Here is a 24,648-nt window from a genome sequence, read left to right as displayed (position 1 = left end):
CTTGCCTGCCTTTTATGCATTCAGAAGGATTTTCAGGGGGACTTTCAAGTGGAAGCCGCCATAGAATAGTATCTACATGCACCCTGCTTCAAGGAAGGAGAGGAGCAAATATTTTTTTCCCCCAAGAGATGGCATATTCAGGAAGCCCTGTAAGTGCCCTGTAATTCAAGTTACAGTCTCTGCCCATGCTACCAGCAAGAGCAACATGGATGTTAACACACCGAATAGACTCTGGGGAACAGAGATAAACAGCAGATAAATGATAGTCAGCTGTACATGATGCAAATGAATGGGACAGGGATTACTGTTAAAGGGGACTGTCTTGCATATATTTATACATACATATATAAATACACACATATGCTTTACAATATGAAACAAGGATGAATATATGAGCTTCAGACTTTCTATTTCAGGTGCATTAATATCTGCTGTACAGACAAAAAAAGCCAAAAAGGTTAGACAAACAGCTATATGCAACTTATGACTTAATATGAGAGCTGTGTCTGCTGCCTGTCATTAGGGACTGTTCTTTCATTTGGGGATAAGTGAGGAGGTTTCTGATTCCTATCCATTTCTAGACAAATGTAAAAGCTGTGACTTCAGCAGACCACTTCAACTATCACAATTGTGCTTGTTTGGAACATAGTTGTACCCTTTATCAGGTCGCTTCACACCTTCCTATGACTAGCACAGACAAAACACTAGTGCTCCTTGGAGAAACTTCTCTGTATAAAATGGAGATATTAATCTTCCCAGTTCTAGCTGGAAATGATCCTGTTCAATCTTCAATATCAGACTTGACAGGAGAGAACACTGCTACTTGGTAAAGCCACCCACCATCACATTCATGCAGGCTCAGGTTAGCTGATGAGCAGCATTTCTATTCCCTCCTATCCAAAGCAGGGCACAGAAAAGTAACATAAACCCCAAATAATTGGAAAACCTTTGAGTATTATTTTCACATTACTATTTCCATTTTCTTTTCTTGGTTGCTTAAAAACAAACAAAAAAAGGCAGTTTTCAATCCAAGCCACTGTGTGTGTGTACGGAGACACCTGACACACCCCAGTGACTTGTTTTTATGGGAGTTGCACAGTAGTCCTTGTGTTGCCTCAGTAACAACTCCTACACTAGGATACTTGAGGAAACCAGGGCACAATTTAATGAGTACCATGGCACGTACTCTGTAGTCCTAAAGCTACTTTGGTAGAGTCTGAGAGGAGGCTGTTTACTTCTTACCTTGACATTTTCAAAGAGAATATGAAGTAGATTCTGTTACCCATGACACGTATAAATCCCAGTGCTGTGCAGACCAATGTGACACAGTTACTGGCACAGACTATACCAGAGAAATGACCAGAGTGTGGGTACTGGGTTTGGAGTTTCCTAAATATCATCTGCTTTTACCACATTCTGGATTTCATATGCTGACTTACAGGAGCTAGCCTATAATAAAGAAGAACTAGAGAGCAGCAAATATAGCAATGAAATAAGCGGGACAGATGCTTTATTATTAGCAGAAATGGATGTGAAAAGACTCTCAAAAAAACTGGCAGGAAACGTTTAAGTAAGTAAGCAAGCAAACAAGGTAATGCAGTTGGCCAAGATACTATGTCTTCTGCTTGGTTTCTGCATTTCATTCATATTCTCTTACCTTTATACTTTCAGAAGATAGTGAAGGAAAGCATGTCCTCAAAATCTAACTAAAACACAAATGAAATGAACTGAATCAGTATATATTCAGATAATCATTCTGAATTCACAAAAATCAGTTGTTTGTTGTAGTTGCTTGTGTTTCATTCCTCTTTCTTAGTCACTTGTTCACTATCACTCAGACAGTGAAATTTACTGAAATAGATGACAATGCTACCAGAAAGTTCTGTGACAACATGCTAAATCACCTTAGATGTATGTAACTTATGTCCCACATTTGGTGACAGTTTATCTAGAACCCTATGTCAAGTAACCAAAATATGAGCAATATGTACAAGCAATGCCCTGAGTATAGAGAAACAGCAGCACCAATCCTAATAGCTCCCAAAGCCTGTCTGAACTAAAATGTATTTTGACATTATGGAATAAAGAGATATAGGGGGAAAAGTCTGTATATCCACATCCAGGACTGAAATTACCTTTTCACCCAGACACCTTATATCTGAGTTTTATAAATGTTTATGTTGTTACCATTATGTGCTATATGCCCCTCTTTTTAATATAAAATTAAACACAAAAATCAAGCAAATTCAATACAGCTGGAAAAGAGAAACTGCAGTTCCTTTCTCCACTTTATATATGCAAGTAGATAGACTTGTAGGCATTTTTAAAAGCTATATAGACATCTAAAAATGTATTTAATCTGACTAGTTAGTTCTCTTGGACAGCACTACTTCTGTTTTAGTGACAATTTTCTGACTTTCAAGTACAAAGGAGGAAGATAAAACAAGCTGTAACAGTTTTTAGTCCATAGTATTCTTCTATGGACTTTGAAGAGTAAATACGGTTTGAAAATTTATCATGACTGTAAGAGTCACAACTGTACTTAAAGCAGTAGCATTTTTCTTCATTACTGCTTGTTATTAACCTCTATTTCTCACTGCATTCTCACTTGGCTGGTGCATACAGCAGTGTTTTCCCCTACTGAATTAAACAGGTTTGTAAAAGAAAAGATATGTAATGAATTGGTAAAACACATAGGCAGGGTTCTGTAACACTGGTATCCAGTACGGAGAGCTAGCCTCTGTGAGAAAATGCAACAGGAATCATGACTTTATAAGCACATGAATTTTCAAAGCAAACCTGAAAAGGAGGAGCAAAGAAAATAGGATTCATTATGAAAAGCAGAAGATAATTGTAACAAAAGTATTTTATAAAAATTAGTCATACAGCAAAGGGAGAAACAGAAAGCAAAGTGGAGACAAAGATACCACTGGAAAAAAAGTATGCTGAGCTAGATAACATACACAACACATTAAGTCTTTAAGTACTCTAACACAACCAGCCAAACCTGCTGTCTTTCAGCTTTTCTAAACACAATTACTTCCTCTGACGAGCAAATGACTTAGGAGACACTATTACGTGTCATACTTCAGTCTATCACACATGCAGAGTCATCAGTTGTCTTATCATACTCCCTAAACATTTGTCTTCAGCATGTGAGCCAAGAATTAAGTCAGCACATGCTTTTCAACAAGCCTTGTATATCCCCCCACAACACCATGCCTTTGCTGATACTTTTCATGCTGCAGCTATACTCTCCAACTCACCAGCACATAGACAAATAGAGCTGCCAGGCTTTGTATTCCCGGATGTGCAGAACCACCATATTTTACATTATTTCTTGCTTGCACCCAAAAGAGACCAGGGTGTAACTCCTCTGTTCACTTCAGGGATCACAGAATAACTAAGTCCCCAAAGTTAATTTCTTAGTAGTAGAAAAGCTAACATAGGGATAGCCTGCTACACATAGAAACAGATTCTGTTCTCCCTAACTCCTAAGATAGAGGCCTGTTGCTCTGTTGTGCAACATTTCTGCTAGGAGATAACAATGGGAGTTTCAGAAGCTGGTTTACAGCTGAAGTACACAAAAGCATTAGCAGCAACTTCGTCAGACCACACTGACAGAGATCCATGGACTGAACTGGTTCTGTTCTGACAGACCTAGTGATTCTTACATAGCCTATGTTCACTTAGAACATGAGCACCCATGGCAGAAAGTGTATTTTGATATTTAGTCCACAGTAGGTCCAGTGCTTTTTATGTGCATATAGCTTAGTAAGAAAGTCCCCTAGTACTTTTAGCACCCAAACAATAGGCCAAAAGCATGTTTCCACCATTCTGTGAAAACAATCACTGCTGAATACTTTCAGAACTGCTGGCCATATATTTGTTACAGGGAAACCCACAGTTGCAATGGAGAACAGCTTGGATTCACAAGGTAACCAGCCCGGCCAATACTCTCAAACCTACTGTCACGTCTGACAGCATTTCCAAACTGCTGTGACACACACATCCTCCTGTGCTCATAATTTCTAATGAATTACAGAAATAAAAGGGAAATTGTGAGATTCCTTAATTTTCAATCACCTTTGCATTAAAATTCTGGGGGTTGTGCAGTGGATTAGATGCATACTTCTGACAGACAGCAGCTCTTGCTGCAAGAAGAATGGCAAAAGAAAGACTGAATGATGCAAAGTAAAGGCAGACAATTTCTGCTCAAGGAACCAACAAATATAATAAAAAGCCATGACACATTCCTTTTTGTGTTAAATCATTGCAGGATTATGATGTGTGGGGTAATTTTACATGTATACACAGATATGCAACTAAAATGATGAAAACATCTGACAAGAACTGCTGCATGGCTTAATGCAGCTCACCATTGAGGGTTTTAACTGCTTAACTGTATAGTGATTGCAACTAATAAACACTATGTGATGATCTGTACCATAATCAGGGAGGAATTTTCTTGAGGAATTGTCCTCAGTCTTTGGAAAGTTAATGCTCAGAACAAGAGCTAATATGTAAGCATGACATTCCCTTTTCTGCCTCATTGCCCTCTGTAGACTATCAAAATCAAAATGACTGTTTCAGAGTAAATACTCATCCAAGTATTATTATTTAGATGTGGTCAAAATAACACAAGGAATAAACAAAATGCACAAATGAATCACTAAAGGAAATGTAATGCAGGATTTAAGTACAATCAACATGAAATTCAAGGCTGCCCAGAAGAGGCAACAGTTTTCAGATTGTTAACCTGAAGGATATTTTCTCTTCTATTTAGGCCAAGACACTTCCTTTAACTGAGATTTTAAAGTACAGCATTATGCTAGTTCAGAAATGCAAAAACAAAGCAAATTCTAGCATGTGGCATTCTAGCTGAGGCATCATGACCGAGGTTCAAATGTAGTAGCTTCACTGCTAGCTAATAAAGAGAATGTAAAAGCACCTCATTAAATTTGTCTCCCTATTAATTTACTAAAAAGCCAGCACACACTGACACCTGGAAGCACTGCTTTTGCTAGAGAACAAGGCTCTGTTGACATGAAACCTAACTTTACAGGAAAGGATCCTGGCATTGTCAGTTAACCTTAAGTGCAAATGTAACTGTCTGCCTATCTGATAATCATGCTACCCAGATGCTTTATAGATAAATATAAAAATATAGTCCTTTGCTCAAAGTGTATGCAATCTGCCAAGGCATAAAGACAGAGGGATAAAGTCAAAAGGAACTGTTATTTCAAGCACAGGGTGCAGGCCTAAGTCTGGACTAGATAACATTATCAGTAAAAGAGATCTGTGCAGAGGTCAGAAACATTACTTATTTCTTCAAAATAAACTCTGACAAACAACCTCTGACAACAGCTGAATCAAAGACAGACATGTTGCTTAAGGTGTGACACATAGGATAGTCACAATAGGTTTTGAAGATAACTGAGGCAAGGAAAATTTGAGGATCAAGCTATACACCAAATATGTGGATGGAGGGGGGCAATCATTATTCCAGCACCAGGAGAATATGGCATTTTCAAGTTTTGTAAATCAAGCTTGCCCAAAATAAGGAGATTAAAACAACCCTAAACTTCAGTTTCTTTTACGTTGTTTCTAGGTTTCTGAGATTTGGCAACCTACTTGGATCACACAAACCAGCTTTGTTTCATAACAGAAGGAAACTAACTTAGAAGAAAGAAAGATTGATTGATTCTTATGTAAACCTTTGTTTCCTGGAGCTGAGCTTTTAAGTAAAACATCAAATACTATGGTTGCATAGCAACCTCCCCACCCCCATTACAGGTGGACTGGTTGGTCAGTTCCACCTTTCCTGTTTCTCCAGGCTGCACAAACACAGCACTTGAACAGATAGGATTTATGTTAGCAGAATGAACTTCCTAGTTTGTTCACAATTTGTATTTAAGAAAACAAAAGTTCCATCCCAAAAGCCTGAGATGAAAAGCTGTAACATTCTGTGTTCATGTACTCCAATATATTATGAAAATGAGTAGCATCTAAAAATCTTATGAACTCAACTTTTACACGCTCATCTTATGCTGACTGGGCTATTCAGCTAAGCAAGAGGCATTTCAGTGCAAGTAACACTATGCTTGGATAGCAAATTTATTTGCTGTTAATCGCTAAGATTTCTGAAAGCACTCCAGTATTATATCAGATAACCACAAATCTTGTATCACTGACACTGAGTGAGAAATAACTGCAATCAACGCTGCATTTTTAAAGGCTCTGTCTGTGTATTTACAAAGAAAGCAAGCATACACTAGAAAACAATCGTGTCTGAGCACTGGTATGCAAAATTGTGCAACACCATTTACAAATAAGTACATTCTGCCCCACCTCACTTTGTCCTCTTTTTCGATTGTTGGATGATGACGACTATGCTAAATGCCAGCAAATTCCCCCTTTGATTTCTAATCATCATCCTTTGATGCCTCTATTTTCCTTTCACAGGCTTCTACTTTCTGCCTTTATTAAAGCAGTCATACTCCTAAACCCAAGATATGTGTAACTTTTTCCTAAAGTCAGGCAAAGTTAAAATACTTTAAAAGTGATTCATTGTTGCAAGCTGTGACTCATAATGGGATTCATAGAAAGCCACTTCGGATGTCAAATAGTAATGTGGCAGGAAAAAGTCCTGTAATCTAGACCCCAGGTTACTGCCAGGCCTTTTTGCCTCTTGGGCAGCTGCCAGGTACGTGCTGCCCGTCCCCTCGCCTCTTCCAGTCGAGTCGGAGCGGTGTTTGTCTGCCACCTCTCGGGTAAGCCACAGTGCTGAGGACACACAGTGGTCACAAGGCAACGCGGATAAGCTGCAAGAAGGGATCTAGCCACGGCAGTGGTCAAACACATTTTAACTACTTCAAAAATACTTAGGTTGCAAAGTCAGACACTTCAAAATCTGAGAATGCTGCAATTAGCAAACTGTGCTACTGTATTTGTACTTAATTTTTATCCCTCCAGCTGCAAGGCTTGCTTTGGACTCCACTTTAGCCCAGAACACAAACAAATCAGCACTACTCAGTTGGGTTTTTTTGGTTGGTTTAGCTTGTTGTTTGTTTGGGGAGGGGCTCGTTATTTGTGGTTTGTGGTTGATTTTTTTTTTTGGTTGGTTGGTTTTTTACCTTGTTCTGCAATTTGAGCATTTCTAGACTCCTGTTTTTCTGCCTGGAGGATGTTCACCTCTCTCCAGTTTTCAGACAGATGGACACTGTTGCAGCCTGGCGGTAGGCATGCAGGAACACCACAAATTTCTCACTGCTGGACACATGAGACTGTGCACACACACTGGAGAAGTGATCTGCATGTGCACTATACACCCAAAGCATTCAGAACATGTTGGGCTCAATGTATGTAGACTATGAGTGCCACATCCATAAATATCTGTCCACAAATCTCAAGGAAGAAAAAAAATCAAGTAACTCTGTCTCTGTGGTTATCCACCTGTTGGCTTAACTTTCAGCACTATTTTCCCTGCTTAATGTTTCATCATTGAAGTATAAACTGAGATCCAGCTTCAAATTTCATTTAATTCTGGCAAATTTTCCAAAGAATCTACAAAGTAATAGATAATATATAACTCTGAAAGGGAGAGCTAAACCAGTTTGGCAGAGAGACGAAATGGATTCTCTCTAGCACTGAGCAGCCATAATTATATATGAGAGTAAATCCTGTTGAAAAAAGTTTCTGAACTCTGTTGTTAGCAGTTCTAGAGCTGCATTAAAAGGGTTGCACAAAACCTGGGATTTTGTAACTAGTATTAAAAAAAAATAATCTGCTGTAATAGCTAAAATCACTTGGAAGAGAGGTATGCCAGCTCTCTGATAACCATTGCCCTAACTCTGTGAAAGCAGTTTCCTTTCAAGTTTGCTCCACTTTATGGTTTGCCAAGATCTTGGCCTGGCAGCCTTTAAGGTTTAACATCTGTTTGTTTTAAAAATCTCCCTTTTTTCCAGTTGTTTTTTTCTAAGTGACACATAATTTTTGTCTTATCTTTTCTAAGCAGCAATACTTAATTGCCACTGAACTGTAGGTATAGTAGTCTTCAATTCATGCTCAGTTTCAGATTTGTTTTCAATTCCTGCAACACTCAGACAGTATAATCCACAACAGCTTACTTGTTAACTCATAGCTTGCCATTAAGTTTCACGTCAGTAACTGAACTAAACATTAATCACTACAGAACAGTACATATTAACAGCATCTTGTTGCTTTGATATCACAAACCCTCTGAAAATTAAAGTGTAGCCTTCCCAAGCAGACAGGCCTATAATCATATCTTCTTCACTGCTCCAGATTGCTCAGGCTAGAAGCCTTGAGCTACTCCACTGGAGATGACTCAGCTTCAGAAGGAAGGGAAAAAACAGCCACAGTCTAAAACAACATTTGAGCTATGCTAAAGGAATTAGCAAATAAGTAGTTGTGGTAAGCTAAGTTGCTGCATCCCCATTATTTGCTCCCATACCATCAACAAGAAAGCTCCAAATCAGCCTATCAAATGGGTCAGTAAAACTTACAACACAACAGAACTCAAGCCAGTAAATCTCTGGATGAGGCCCAAATTTCAGTTACAGTCAGACAAAACTTAAAATTAGAATTTAGACATAACAGGGTTAGCTTAAGACAAGGAAACGATTTCAAAGTTACTTTGACACATAACCCATCATTTACACACAGGTTTTGTAAGTAATACTGCCCCTTGTGAGATTCACACCAAAGCATAAACATCTTCATTACCCCACAGCTGTGAAAGAGTTCACATTTAACTGCAAAACAATGCAAGTTGTTAGGGCTGAAGTAGGAAGATAAAATATATCAATAAGAATTTTAAATTAAATGTTGTTTCTGCACATTAGAGCTCCTTTCAGATTTTCTCCAACATATCAGAGTTAACACCACTCTAGTTAACACCATAACTGTAGTTCCTTCCAGCTAGCCACAGCAACACCAGAAAGAAAGGGAATAGCCACTAGTGGTATTTACAGCAGCTGGGGTTTTGGCCAAGGTCTGTTCTATCATGACATTACAGATATTGAGAACACAAGGTATGAGATAGCACATTATTTTATTAGGAGCAGTGAGGGGCTTTAAGAGGTAAGGAGCAAAAGTCTTAAATGACCTTAGCAGGATGTTGTTGGTGTTGTCATCATTCAAAACCACCTTTCTCATTTTATTAAAGAAGGCAACTGAAAAACCAGAAGCAGCCAAAATTAGAATAAAAACCAAACTATTGGAACAAAATTTCACTGCCTAATACAGCTGACACTACAGACCTAGAACAAGTATTATCTAATTAGTAGCTTCACCAGCATTGCTTTAAGTGATTACTTGTAAGGAACTGTTTCCTAGAAGGGAAATGGGAATGGACATTTTTGGAAAGAAATTCTATGTAAGCATCCAGTATTTTCAGAAGTCTGTTGTGATATGGAATAAATAGCCCCCAAGAAATACCAAATTAGCCTTGGATAGCAAGCTCACTATTTTCCAAGGAACTGGAGAACAGGACAAGAGATTGTATTTCACTTCTGAAGAATAAAATGAAAATTCTTCAATCCTAAGATGAAAACTCTTACTGCAATGATTCATCAAATAAACCTCTGTTTACTGTTTGTTCCCCCTCTTGGGGCTTCAGAAGAATAGGTTACATACTATGTTTTCCTTTCCACACGTTATTGTGGTTTCAGTTCTTTTGGAAAATGATACAGAAAGGAACCCTAAGAGTACTAACATCTAGCTAGACCAAGTATTTCTGTGTAAACATTACTATATTATGCAATTTCAAGAACACTTACACTGCTGTTGGGAAGACAGCCAAGTCAGCTTTCACCTTGGTATCTGCCAAGCTTCTTCCAATTAATTTGTTTCATATAGCAGAGTTTCTCTGCAGTAGCTGATTCAAAGCCCATCTCTCACAGACTGGTGGATATTTTGTAAAGAAAGTTTAGCTTTGGGGGGAGCAGCTTTCTGCATCCTTGAGGTGTCTTGGGACAATGGCCTCTTGGCCTGTCTTTTGAACTTGCCTCCTTGATTATCAAGGACTTTTGTAAGGTGGAAGGGATGAGTCTACTGCTAGCAGACATTGCTGTTACCTCACCAAGGATAGAATGCCGGCTTGATGCACAAAAGTGGCTGTTCAAGAGGTAACGCTTCGATAACTAAGCCTATGACAAGCTCATAGGGTCAAAGCTAGAGACCACCAAAACCTAGTTTCTGCACGCTGTTCTTCAGTTTCAACATTCGGCGGTCCACCAGCAACCAAGCGATGAAAGAAAACGCCCACCCTTACGAGCGCAATAAGTACGGGTACTACGGCCTCCAGGCCATATTTGGCTGCCCTTCGGGTCGCGCACTAAGCGGACTTCAATGCTTCATCCTGTCCCTGCGCGGCAAAAGGCAGACGGGACTACTTCCCACAATGCCAAGGATGAAAGCGAGGCCCCACCGCAGGTGCCGGGCCAACGTACCACCCGCGCCATGACAGACTCCCTCAGGCACCTCCCACAGGGATGCGTTCCCTGATCACTTCCGGCCCAGTCCCGCGCGCTGCTATGACATACTTCCTGCCGCGCGCCGCTACCGAGTGGCAACTCAACCCTGCCCCCGACTTTTCCCAGCGCCCCCTGCGCGGCGCAGCGACGCTTCGCCCCCGCTGAAAGCCGGACTTGAAGGGCTGCGCCGCCATTTTGTTGCTGGCGCTGCTGGAACTCCGGGCCGCAGCGACTGGCGCGACCGGTGGAGCTGCCTGCGGTGGCAGTGGCACTACTAGGCGCTTTTTGAAGTTTGTTCTTTGTTTTTTTTTTTTTTTTTTTTTTCCCCCATCTGTTTGGGGCCTCTGTGCCCCAGACTTGTTTTAGCAGGCCATGTCCGGAGAGGGAACTGCTGGCGACCAGGTGAGCAAGAGGAGGGCAAGGTCGTAGGCCATTCTGTAAGGGAGGCTAGCACCGCCGTGGCGGTGCGGCGGTCCCACCCCGGGCTCCTCGGTGTGTAGGCTGTACCGGCCTCGGTGGGGCTCTCACTTTGGCGCAGCGTCTGGATCGGCCGCCAGCCGGAGCTGCCGTTGTGCTGGCGGCCGCGCCGCGAGCAGACCTGAGGCCTAAGGGAAACGTGGCCGGGCTGCGGGAGTGCGGCCCTTGCCTCTTCCCTACTTCTAGGAGCCTTGCTGGCCTTCTCAGCGACAGGGTCGGTGTAGGGCTCCCCTTCCCACCGCACACACCCGTTTTGAGAAAGTCGCGTGTATTTGGTTAATGAAACGTTGGGCTGTGGGCAGAGGGCGCGTGGGGCCGCTCCCAGTGTCCGCCCTCGGTAAAACCGGTAATGCTCTGTAAACTCTCAACCTTCACGTTTCTGGTAAGCAAACTTTGAATCACGTCGAAGTGGACAATAGCCACTCCAGTGGGTTTCTGTTTCCTTATTCACTTATTCCTACTCATTGAGTACACGCACTCCGGAAGAACATTGAAAAGGTGTTTACCGTGATACATTTGCCGTGTTTTGTAAAGCGAGCGTTTGCTGAACGTACGCGCCTGACCTGTAAGGATGTATGCCGCTTTAAAAATACCCTTTTCGTCCAAAATAAGGTATTAAACTACCTGTAAATTAGAAATAATAAACCCAGCCTTATTTATTAAAGAGTTTTCATCTTCATCCTGTAGTTTTACTCTTGGTGGGGAGGAGAGATGACTGCTGTCTGTTAATTTTGACAGGATTTTTTTCCCCTATTTATTAATACCAAAATATGAATTTATTATAACATACTGTTTTCTAGACAGGTGCAGAGTGTGGTACGTCATCTTTTTAATTATCAGAGGGTTTTAGCATTCACAATCAATATTTGCAGCCTGTGTAAAATGTGGCTTGAATTTTGTGGGTTTGATCCATATTAAAGCGAACTTTCACCCATTGTGATTACTGTTTCCACACTGGGTTCACTTTAAATAAAAAATGTAAAAACCAAAATCTTCCATAGGTTAGTTTTTTTTTCCTTCTCCATCCTCTGTGTGAAGGCTTCTGGATTGCAGTTTCCTATGGTCAGTTACCTCCCTTCCATTGATTTTCTTACGTTTCACTAATTTGTCCTCTGCCTTTTTGCCCTTACCTTGGTAGACTTCTGTTTCTTAGTCCACATGTTAAGACGGGCCGTCATTTGATATTGGTGACTTTAGTGTTACTACTGTGATGTTTTATCTGCTGTAGGCTACCACTGTCCAGTTGTGTGGTGGTGCAGGTGTACCCTAAGTAAGTGCTAATGCCAGCTTAACTGTAGTTTTCAGGCCATGGCAGACTCGAATTCACTATGTTTCTGAAAGTAGCAACAACAAAGCATTATGAGTGGGGCAGTTTTGCCTTGCTCCCTTCCCCACACTTCGAATACTGTTGTGTGGTAACCCCTTGCTATCTGAAGGGCTCTGCTTTCACATGCACAGTGTTCTTAGGGGTTTAAGTGGTTCATTCTGTAGGAAGCTGAAGCAAGGCAGAGTTTTTGTATCTGGCTTTCCTGTTTCAGGTTTCTGAGATTTGGGCTGCCGTTTTCATTCATGGTCACATAGTTCAGCTGGGGAGGGGAGTAGGGGGTGAGTGTACAGTTAATTTGCATCTGTGTTGAGTGTAAGATGTACGCATGATACTGCATGATGCAGGTCTTTGACGAAGGAGAATTGTAAGCTCTGACTCAGACATGCAGAGGTGTGTCTGCATGTTGCTTCCTAGACAGTAGGGTTTGGAGGAGACTTCCAAAAGCAGCCAGGTGAATAACAAATCACCATGTTGTCTCCAGGAAGTATGAAGTTGTGATTGTGTGGGAAGGAAGAACAGAATGTGAAATGTTTGTAGGAAGGGTTTGAGCATAGAGGTATCGTAAGGTTAAAGATGCAGCCGGCATTTAGGAGGCTTTATTATGCCAGAGTTGAAATATGGCTTTATTGCCTTTAGGCTGAGCTTAGGTTCGGACATTGTTAGGTTGCTTTGCTGTGTAGATCAGGAACGTAAGCTACTTCACGTAGGTTGTCTCACCCTTGCATCATTATCATAGACTGGAGTAGGGGAGCAAGGTGTATAGTGTAGCCACCACTGTTGCAGTATGTTTTAAATTCTTGCACTGTGGTAACTATGCTGGACCTAAATTACTTTCTGCAGAACCAGCTGAATGATGTCAAGACTTAAAATCTGTTAGATTTCTGCCAGACTCCTGGCAGGGCTTACGTAGCGCTTGAGAAACCAGAATTTCCAAGGCCAGTTTTTGTAATATCAAACGCTTAGCCCAGTCTATATCATAGAAATCCATATTTGTAGAGTGATAAGCTGCACATGCCACTGTTTGCAAAAATATTCCCTGACAAACTTGTCCCTATCTCTTGTGTCAAGGATACAAAGAGTATACATTTGCACCTGTCCTTGTATTTTTCTGAACTTTAATGTGCACATCTAGTTTCAGTTCAACTGTGTGGTGTGGTTTTTTTCACATACTCTTAGCAAGACCGAAATTTTTTGTTCTCTGCCTCTTTCCACCATAGGAGAATCACTGTTTCTATCTACCTCAAATATACATACTTGCCAGGCATCCATTTCATCTGAAGATGATGCAACATTCCTTTTACTCCTGCGTTAGTTGTCTTCTAATCTTTAAAGGCTAGAACATGCATTTTGCACTTCTGTAGCTGTTTAAGAGATGTACTCCAGTCTGTGCTGCATGCCACTATACATGAATATGAACCTGGTGCAAGTCTGAGCTGTGGGAAAAGATGTCTCTGATGCTGTAGAAAGACCTCTAAAGCAGTCTGTTCTGGCTTCTTACTGGTACTTTTTTTCATTCTTATGCAAGTTTCTGAATTCAAGTGCAGTAGCAAATACTACTGTATTTAACTGTAGCTTAACATTTCAGAAAAACAGAAGTGATTGAGCACAATGTTGAAGCAGAATTTTATTCTTGCAGGATTGTGGGCATTTAACATCTCAGCACAAACCATTTGAAAGAGCATATTGATTTACATGATAGATAGTAAAACTGAGTTTACTGTCACTGTTCACATTGTGTTGTAAACAATAACAGAAATAACGAGCTGGGGGAGGATCACTTTTAAGTTGTTAATGCAGTGGTTTTTATGCAATTTTAAATCTGTGTTTTAGCTGCATTTCCAGGGTCAGTAAGTTCTAGGTAGTTAAAGGGGAAAATGTGGTTAAGTGCTGTGCTGGGGAAGTAATCTCATGAGGAAAGAGTGGCAATCAGTACTACTCTTTAAAATTCTTGGTTGGTTCAGAGATACAAACCAGCCCAGGCTATGTTGGGGGTGGGAGGCAGTATTCATAAAGTTAACTTTTTTTTAACTTACTTTAGTGTGCCGAGTTATGTTTGCAAATAGTGACCCAGTCTTAAAGGCCATTTTTTTGAGATTTTGTTCACAGCTGAATTGCCTCAGTGGTGAAATAGAAGGGAAAGCATTAAAAGCAGATTAAAGAAAGTGCAAGGATTGTAGCGTGTAGCATACAGATGTGTTACTGAAGAAAGGATTTTAAAACTTGTTCTATTCACACACAGCTGTAACTAAACTGTAAGGAAAAGGAAAAAAATCCCTTAAGCTAGACAAACCTGTACACTAACTGAAGTGGGCAACTAACAGTGTGTGTTAAGTTGCATATTAATATGTTTGAAACTGTATTCATTGGATCTGTTACAGTCCAGGCTATGTTAAACTGTGCAGCTGCCAGCCAGTGCTTCCAAATAGCAACTTGTATGTTAATGGACATAAAACTCCTTTTGGAATACATAAATTGAACCAATTTGACTTAAATAACCATTCAAATTCCTGCTTTATGTACAATGGCCTTGTTCTTGTTTCACCATTAGTGGTACATTTTTTAGAGTATCTTAAACTGGCCACTTCACGTTTGGAGCAGCTGTTTACATACTGTTTGCCTTTTCACTGCAGTAGGTCATTTTGTGGAAACTGGAGGATGCTTTAAGCAATAAGATGCAGTAATTGGGTGTGAATATCTGAAAGAGGTGTTTGACTAAGTATTTGAACCAACATGACTGAGAGGCCTGTGAACTGTTGGTTTTAGCAGCAAGGTATAAACCAAGAATTTTTTCCTTGAAGGTGATTGACAAATTGTAGTAAATACTAAGTCAGCTTGCTTTTCTTCTGTTTCTTGTTCCTTCAGACCTCTTTTATGAATTCACATTTGTATTTTGTGTATTTTGCAGAAAGGAGCTCCTAGACTTCTTATTGGATAATTTGGTTTTAGGTATTTTCAGATTTTGGAAATTGTGTCCATAAAATAATTTTACATTCTTAATATCTGTGAAATGGGAAAAACAATCTCTTGCTTTTTATCTATGTATAAGTAATAAAAGCAAAACTATTAATCAGACTAGATGGTAATAATACAGGTAACGTGAACATGGAAGCCTTAGGTACTAAAATGATTTCCATGACCTTTGAAGGGTCCACTTACATGGAATAAGAGCCAAAATATTTGGGAGATACACTGAACACAGTTACCAGAAACAGGGTAAAAATTATTTCCCCATTTTTATGCAACAGTTCATTGTAGCTTTTCCTCCTCCCCCCCCTTAAAAGTAAAGGGAAGTTAAAAACTATTTTCGATCAGATTATGCGCAGTTTTATGGTAGTTGAAACTGATCTAAATAGAACTGCTCAAGAGCTGTATGGGTTTGCATCTGGTCCTGAAATCAAGGATTTGAACCATAAGAAAGTTAATCACTTTGTGAATAGCATTATTTTTCTGCTGATTTCAGACCCTGAACTGGCCTGTTACAGGATGAGGTTAACCCAGAGGAAGGGACTTAAAATGCTTATCTAGAGGCAGGATCATAAACACTTTAAGTATTCAGTGCTACGAGTTGGCTGTTGTACATGCAATCTAATTGAAAATACATAATCAAAACCTGCATATCCTTGAACTGTGATTATGGCAGATCTAAGGGTTGAGGGCAGTTAATGTGCAGGTCAGAAATTGGGATCAAATCTCTTTCTGGCTGTTATTGAGTTAGGTTAAAACTCGAGTTCCTTGTTCCCTCTCACTGCATGCTGGCAGTAGATGACCTCACAGGTTTCATGGCTAACTGAATCCATCTTTGCTCATATTCTTAGTTGTGCCAAAATGGTCTGGACTGGAAATCCTAAATGTTGGTTTCTCCCATACATTAGGAGTGATTATTTGTGAAGATGCAATGTAATGAGGCCATGTTTTGGCTCAGATATAACCAGGATACTGATTTGTCTGCAGCACAGTTGGCTGCAGATGGCTTTTATCTGTCCAGGAGATGGATAGGGACAGAAGGATGCTCACTGGTCTTAAGAAGTTGGGTATTCTCTTGCATGTAACACAACCTACAAGCAACTCCAAGCAGTCCAGTTTAAAACCATGATCATAGCATTATTTTTCAATTCTGTAGAGCTCCCATAATTTTTGTTTTGCATGGAGAACTTTGCTGCTGCTAAGTGAGTATTTGATTATTTTAGAAAATCATTCATTTTGATTTTTTTTTTTTTAATAAAAACCAGATTAGGAGTCTTGCATCAAACATTCACAATTAATGCAGGATTTCCATGATTCTCCATCTTGTCAGCATTTTTTTCCATCAGCTTAATTTATTTCAGTCTTTTTGAGTTTATTGCCCTATGTCTTCCTAGGCGAAATTGAGTTCCTGGAAGCCTTAACTGTTTCCCTGCAGTGTCAGCTGCCTTTTGTTGTGTCCCCCAGAAAGGCTTGAGTTAATACAACTTAAGATGTGCTTCAGTAGGGGCTCGTTCTACTTTTTCCTGTTTGGAAATTACTGTTTATAGTGCAGGACCTTGTGCTTCTAGAAATGCTAGAGTTGCTTTCTGTGGTGGAGGATTTTTTAAATTGTAGCTGGCGTGAGTAGTGCTCCTGGCAGGCATTTCTGTCTAATCAAATGCAGGTTTAATATGTGCTTGATAAAAATATTTGAGACAAGTAGATTTTACTCAGATGGAATATAATGAGAAGCAATGCTTACTACTGGTGTGGGAGAATTTGGTTATTGTTTTATTGAAGAAACAGCATTTCAACTTTGGGTCATCTGTAGAGAACTTAAATCATCTTTAGGCTTTGGAAATGTCAATTTCAGTGTTGTCTCTGATAAGGTGAAATATGTTTATGCATGTAATTTTGCAAGAAATAAAATCACTGGCTCATTTACCGAATAGAATACAGAATTAACCAGGTTGGAAAAGACATTCGAGATCGAGTCCAACCTATCAGCCAATACCATCTAATCAACTAAACCAAGGCACTAAGTGGCCTATCGAGTCTCTTCTTAAACACAGTGATGGGGACTCCACCACCTCCCCGGGAAGCCCATTCCAATGGCCAATCACTCTCTGTGAAGAATTTCTCCCTAACATCCAGCCTAAACCCGTGGTTTGCATCTTAAGCCTTTATCAGTTGAGGTATAACAGGCAGTATTAGAGTCAGAATTTTGATGGCCTTAGGGATGTGAAAATCTCTACATTTAGAAATTTACTACTTTAGCGTTAACAACTTTAAGGTACTAATTTTTTGGTTGCTTGTTAAATTCAATTACTTTTATAATTCAGTTTTCTGTGAAACTTGATAGTTGCCCCCCAAGTTACACTGCTTTGTTCTGAGCAATTGAAAGTTAAAAATCACTATGAAACTGAATAAAAAATAATAATGGTCTTTACACTTCTATAAAGTTCCTCCTGATTTTCTTTTTTCTTCCTTTTCGCTTTCATGCATAGTTGCTGTTACATGTCTGCTTAACACTTTTACAACATGTTTTAATATCTTTCCATTTCATAAGTAAACTTGATAGCCTCTAAGGGATGTATCTTGAATTATATCCTGCTACTAGAAAAAGCAAGAAATCTGGTAGTCCTAAAAAATACTTTAGAATAGCTTTTCAAATTATTAACTTGAATTAAAATGTCACATAACTGTGCATTTCCATAATCATTGGCAGAAGTTGACTAAACCAAAGAGGCAAGGCAGTCCTGATGTTCTGCAGCAACTCAGGCATACTGCATTTGCTAGCCCCGGCTTCTCTTAAGTCACTGTTTTGTACAATGCTTCACTGGTAGTATATCTTCCTATAATGCCACTGTAAATGGATTTCCTGTAAAATCCATTAGCAGTACTTCAGATTTGTTTTGGAATATCTTCTTTCCTTCAAGAGTGCTGTGCAGTAGTGATGCACAATAGTGATGCTTGCTGGTTTTACTAGAAGTCATGACTGTAGTGGCTTAACAGTTACCGTTTGTTTATCAGTGTGATGGCACCTTTGAAAGAAACAAATGTCAGTCCACTCTGTTATGTTTACTGTCATTTTCATCTTTGGAGCTGTATATTTCAGCTAGATCCAATATTAAGAATTTATTTCCTTGAAATAATCTTCTGGCAAATGACAGGCTTTTAGAATTTTCTGTACAGTAAATCAGTCAGGCTGCACTATGCAATATCAAATCATATATTCTAATCATGTAGGTAACTCAAGATTTCACAGGAAAGGTCTTGCAGTAATAATTGACAGGTTATTACCACATCACATGAGTGAAAGAATTCATATGATCATGTGCTTTGAGACTGCTAACATCTGCTTGAAAATGAGCCAAGTTTGGAGAGTTGGTAAATAAACTGTTTGCAGTATGGGTCATGACAATATTCCACGCTTAATACAAACATTCATCATGTTTAAGGGTGTAACAAGCATACATTTTACGTCTTGTCTATATGTATTCATTCAAAGTACTGTTCATTTGCTTTTGTTCTAACAGTTATAGGGAAAAAAAATTCTTGGGCACATAAATCTGATATTTTCACAAGTCTTCAAAAGAACACACTGTTACAGTAACTATATTAGCAAGCTAATATTCACTTTGGTAAAGCTTTTAGAGTCGCAGAAAGCTTTTAAAACTCTAATACGAGTGTCCGAGGAAGGCAACTGTAAGGACACACTGACAGATCAAAAAGTTAAATTGTTGCTGCTGTCATGTTGTGAAATCTCTAATTCATAATACGAAGTCTTGTCCTGCATGCCCAGAACGACTCTTGCAGTAATTTGGACTTGTTTGTCTGCGGCCTGTAATAGAAAAATTAGTCTGAATTTACTTTTTTGCATCTTAAAAGTTTCAGGGCAGTAAATGTATGAAATTCATAGTGCAATAAATATTTCTGGCAAACCCAAATTTGTTCTAGTGTTCTAAAAACATGTAGTTAGCCTAGTTTCTGTTGCATCACCAAATATGTGGAATTTGTGGTAAGAGTGCATTATCTTACTGGGATATTTTGTATTCCACAGTTACAATTCAGTAACTCTAGCATAAAAACTGAGATCTGGAATGTTACATTATCAGAACATTGTCATTTGTTTGACTTTGTAGCTGGGGTAGAACTTTTGAATTCTCCTTATAATCTCTTATGTCTTCCTTTTTAATTTTTTAGGCTGCAGAGTATGTCCCAGAAAAAGTGAAGAAAGCTGAAAAGAAACTAGAAGAAAATCCCTATGACCTTGACGCTTGGAGCATTCTCATTCGAGAGGCACAGGTTTAGTGACATAGGATTACATTTCCTTATCTATGGTCCACTCACACTATTTGGTTCTGGAGTAAAATCAGCATAATCATTTACATAAATCATAATATTGTAAATGCTGTTTTGATTTTTCAATTTTTAGAATCAACCTATAGACAAAGCACGGAAGACCTATGAACGCCTTGTTGCCCAGTTCCCCAGTTCTGGCAGATTCTGGAAACTGTACATTGAAGCAGAGGTTAATATTTTTACATTTTTTCTTACATAATATTTAATAAGAGTTTTAAGTTTACACTTTCGTAACCATAAATAAGATAGGCACATGACATCTAGGGAAAGGGGGATTTTAAATACGCCTTGCCTTTATTTTGTAAAATAGGTACAAAGGAGTTATTAAAATGAATTCTAAAGTATTGGGTCTTTTATGAGTTGATGATTGTTGCATTATGGAATTGCAACAACATTAAAACAGTTTCAATGGTATTGGAGTGCTTTAGCCTTTTATTTACTTGTCGTGTCAATTTATTGCCTCCTGTGTCATTTATTGAGAAGGACATTGTTTTTATTTATACGTACAAACTTACTTGAATGACTTCCTGTGAATGTTTGGATCTTTTCTTTTTGTCTTAGGGAATTGAATGAACAGTATTTTCAGGGAGGGTGTGGGATGGAATCTGATTTCTGGAATGAAAATACTGGGGGAAATGCATTAGCACAACATTTAGCTTCTAAAAATCCCATCGAAATTGTGAATGTTTACATAACTATATAAAATTTCTCCCTGAGTGCATTTATAGTTCCAACAGTCTTTAATGACATGCCATGAAATGCACTGTATAATCTGATTTTTGGGTTGGGTTTTTAATGTTCTGTAGCTGATATTTAATACTAATGGTTTTTGAGGGTGGTATACTCTAGCTGCACATTTTTCTTGAGATAAATCTAGTTGCTAAACTAAAGGGGTGGGGACCTGTGTTCTGTAGATGAGAACTGAACTATCGAAATCTTTTTTCCATTTTATGTGAAAATTGCTAAGCAGCAATCTGAGTTGCAAAACTGCATTGTATACTTCTCATACCTTCTACATTAAATTACATATCCAAGCATTTTCTAGCAATAAGAAAATTACCGAATAAAATGCGGATCGTAGGAATCTACTACATTTTTATATTGCAGATTACAGTAGGAAACTGCAGTGCAAAAATAATGCAACTTAAATTTAACCTTACCTAATTGAATATCATCTAATTTTAATTATTTTATTTCTAGTAGTCTGTAATAGTTGGAATGTTGGCAATTGGACATATTTAGAAGACGGTGAATGCACTAACACATACAGATATGCGCGTAGTTTTCCTTTTGGGGTCCTGAAGCCAAGTTCACTAGCCTCTTGTACCCTGAAAAATTTGCAGGGACCTGGTCTTTATAATCTAATCTGGGTTGATTACATTAAGCTGTTTGATTTCTGTGATTACTTAAAACCTTTATCTTACCCTTGCCTCAAATTTAAGAGTTAAATAGAACCACCTCAGAAAGCCTGTACTATATATTGTAGTCCTTTCAGCCCAAAGCCTCTTGTTTGAGGCTTCTTGTCTTGAGCCATGTTTAAGCAGTACCTCTTAAGTAATTTATACTCTAGTAGTTTTTCAAACCATTAACAGTGGCAAAACTTAAAACCATCTAGGGTATAATTTTTTTTACATGCTGCTTCAAAGAAGGAAGAGCAGCTTCTACCCCACAGGTATGGCAACCAGGTAATACAGAGTGAATTTAAAAAGGAAAGAATTGGCATGAGATTGCTAGTTCACCTGTGTGTGCGTGTATGTGTGTGTGTCTGTGTGTACTGCCTACAATTCAAACGTAAGAGAGATTGAATGTGTGATTCAAAACAGTGGGAAGACATGAGTGGTGGAGTTCTGGTAAAGCTTACACTTAAAAAGGACTATATTTGGAAGAAATGTAGGATTTTACTTCTTAAGAATTTATCTTTCATCTTAACAGGCATATTTCTAAAATCCCAGTTACAATGAATTTTCAGCTTTTCCTTCCTGGTTCCAGTAACTTCTCTCAAAACCCAGTGACCAATTTAACAAAAAAAGCAGCATGCTTATCTCTGGCTTTCTAGTATATGTAACCATTTATAGCAATAAAACTGGGATAAGTTATTTCCAAAATCCACTTTAAAACATGTATCTTCACACAATTGGGAACTCTGTCAGTGTTACTGAGTAGCATATTATATGTACAGTCCTGAGTAAATTCAAAATCAAGTGTTATCTCAAATGTTCTTTTAATAGCATGATTGAACGTAATAGTTCATTTAATTTTTTAAGCCTACTTGAGACAGGAATTGTTTTGAGGTGTCCTTTATTTCATCCTTAAGATGTACAATTAATTTAGGGGAGGTATTTTGGAATACTTTTTTTCCTTGGAAATCCTTATAGTCTCCTTCTGCTAGAAAGCTTCTCTTGGTTAGTTTGCAAGTACAGCTCTTTCCAGCCTTGAGCTGGGAAAGTAGAACTGTAGTAGATCTCTTATCATTGCTTGTGATTTCTTTTCACTGGCTCAGTATACAAATCTGAAAATCGCTGAGTCTTCAGTCATTTGTAAGTCATCTATGTTTTTTCTGATGTCAGAACAAGTGTATCAATCACTTCCCTCTTTAATGTGGCAACATTTCCTCTTTGCATCACAGAAAGCCAAAAAGAGAGGAAAGGGTGGGGGAGTTGTTTTCTGACAAGTTGTCTTGCACTAGAGAATTTGAATGACATCTGATCTGAATATCATTACATAGTAGTGGTCTATGATTTAAAGATGAGCTAGAAGGAGGGTTATGATTATGGTCTTAACAGAAAAAATAATTAGCTCTTTGACAGCTATATTCTTCATAAAACTGTTAGAAATCTTTAAATTTTCCTTTGCCTAAATTGGGAATGTGTTCTTTTATGACACTTCCAATCTTCAAGTAGAAAGCATTGTTTATAGTCTGTGTGAACAAAAACTTGTTCCCTTGCATATGCCAGTTCATTTTGGTACGTAAAACATGTATGAGCAGGCCTTACTGCTGTGATCACCTCCGGTGATGACAGTGTGTGTTCAGCTGACTGACTTCTTGTGTATGACTTTGCTTACTTGTGGAATATAGTGTAAAGCAGTGCTTAGCACTTAGTGTATCATCTGATTTACTGCTATGGACATACAGACTGTGCTGAAGTAACTGAATACTTCACATTTCCATTTAATTCGCCAAGGACAAATTTATATGCTCTAATCTCTATTATGACTGGTTTGGTAGTCAGTAGAACGTGGACATTAACTGGGAAGAGCATGCTTTGACAGTTCAATTGGAACTCTGCTATTAAAGTTTGAATTTGAAAAAAAAAATCTCCTACTAATTCTTATTTCTTGACTTTCGAAGAAGCTGTTGTAGATCATAGAAATAATGAAACTGGATGAAACAACCCCCAGCTCACATTTTCATGTTGTAGTAGTTGAATGCTTAAGACCTGTGAGACTAGAATTTCATTTAGTGAATTTGACAACAGGCTGTATAGTCTCTTTCTTTTTTTTTAATAGGAGTTTTCTCAAGTAAAATAGTTAACTTACTATTCTGCATCTACTAAAAATGTAAGAAGCTGTACAGTAATGCCACTGCCTCTTACTCATACTGTTTTCTCTAGTGGCTTAAAATACATTTTCTCTTGATTCCTTTCCTGTAAAAAAACTACTTCCCGAAAACTTGAATCAAGTCATGTCTCAGTGCCTGTGTCACAGTTTTAAAAGGAGTATGTAAGTCTTAGACCCAAATGTGCCATAATGTTAAATTCGTAGACCGCCTGTTCTGGATTCTAGCCTGCTCTGCTGATTTGCTGTGCCTTCTTGGGTAAGTTATTTAACCTGTTTTGCCATTATTAAAACAGACACCTACCTACCTCACAGGGTTGTTGTGAGGCTCACTTCAGTAATTAAAGTACTTTTGGCATCTAAGAGGTGTTACAGAAATGTAAAAATAAATTGATGTAATACCCTATGATCCCATAGGCCCAACTGTCTATTACTATTCCCTTTGTCTCTTGGTTTGAACCATCTTTTAGTTACAGAAAGACTTCATAATGCTTTTCATGCACTTGAAAGAACTTCTGCCTTACCAGTGTTGTAAATATTTCACTAGTTGCAAAGCAAGCATTTGAAGTTACCACCTTTTTCTGTTAGTTTTCTTTGAGAAATCACCAGGTTGAATATTCTCTTAAGCACATTTATTAAACTATGTTCATGTATTTTCAGCATTATTTTAATGATCTAAAGCATTTTTAATTCCAGTTGCTCTGAGTGGAAACTTATTGTCCTGAATGTTTCAGGCCAGTTCACACCACACCTCTTTACCTTTTTCCTTGTTGAGTGTATTGCATTATATCCTGGTCACTCTGAACTGTTGTTAGGAGGGGCTGAAAGGTTGCCATGATTAAAGCTATAACAAATCAGAAACACAAGACAGTTGTGCAAATACCCCAAGCCTAGAAGCAAGGAATACAAAGCTAGTAACATCTATTAAGTGCTTGGCTGTTAATATGTACTTTTTGTCTTGCAAATTTTGCAAGTAAGACTCCTGTGTTACTGCTTGTTTGAAGGACATGAAACTAGATTATTTGTTCACATAACTTCTATTTGATATGAACACTTTGAATTTTAGATGTCTTGGTAACAAACCAGGTGCTGTATGAGGATTCAGAGGGTGGGACCAAAGCTTAGGGTTGTTTGTTTTGCGCTTCATCATATGCAATACATCAGTATCTTTAATTCATGTAATTCACACTGGTGTGGATACTAGTCAGAATGTATCATTTAACATACTTGTATATGAAAAATGTAAATAAAACCATTTAGAAAAATGATTGTTTTTGTTTAAAATGTTTGTGTTTCTTCAAAGCATTTTCTTCCCATGTTTTACTTTAATCTGGTTCTGAGTTCAGATAAAACCTGTTACACATCTCCAAAATTCTACTTGGGGGAGAAATGGGAACTCACTTATGTCAGGATGAAGTTGGAGTGATCAAAGTAGAATAGCCTTGGCTGAGATTCTGTTTAGTGGTACTTTCAACTGAAAAT

At 38.6% G+C, this 24,648-nt stretch overlaps 2 protein-coding genes across 2 annotated transcripts in view; one reads left to right on the top strand and one right to left on the bottom strand.

Annotated features, from left to right (window-relative positions):
* Positions 1 to 10,499, bottom strand: part of HIPK3 (homeodomain interacting protein kinase 3) — a 103,260-nt gene extending 92,761 nt beyond the window's left edge. The window contains exon 1 of the mRNA XM_068147887.1: positions 9,804 to 10,499. The gene's annotated coding sequence lies outside the window, so the exon portion shown is untranslated. The remainder of the gene's footprint in view (positions 1 to 9,803) is intronic.
* A 136-nt stretch (positions 10,500 to 10,635) lies between these two features.
* Positions 10,636 to 24,648, top strand: part of CSTF3 (cleavage stimulation factor subunit 3) — a 44,179-nt gene continuing 30,166 nt past the window's right edge. Inside the window, exons 1-3 of the mRNA XM_068147878.1 lie at positions 10,636 to 10,901; positions 19,453 to 19,554; positions 19,685 to 19,780. Coding sequence (XP_068003979.1) covers positions 10,872 to 10,901; positions 19,453 to 19,554; positions 19,685 to 19,780 — 228 coding nt within the window. The 5' untranslated portion in view covers positions 10,636 to 10,871. The remainder of the gene's footprint in view (positions 10,902 to 19,452; positions 19,555 to 19,684; positions 19,781 to 24,648) is intronic.

Source organism: Melanerpes formicivorus, unplaced genomic scaffold (assembly GCF_026170545.1).
Source record: "Melanerpes formicivorus ecotype bairdi unplaced genomic scaffold, bMelFor1.0.p_v2 SCAF_16, whole genome shotgun sequence".
Lineage (NCBI taxonomy): Eukaryota > Metazoa > Chordata > Aves > Piciformes > Picidae > Melanerpes > Melanerpes formicivorus.
The sequence above is the reverse complement of the archived record's forward strand: the minus strand, read 5'-3'. Positions and strand labels throughout refer to the sequence as shown.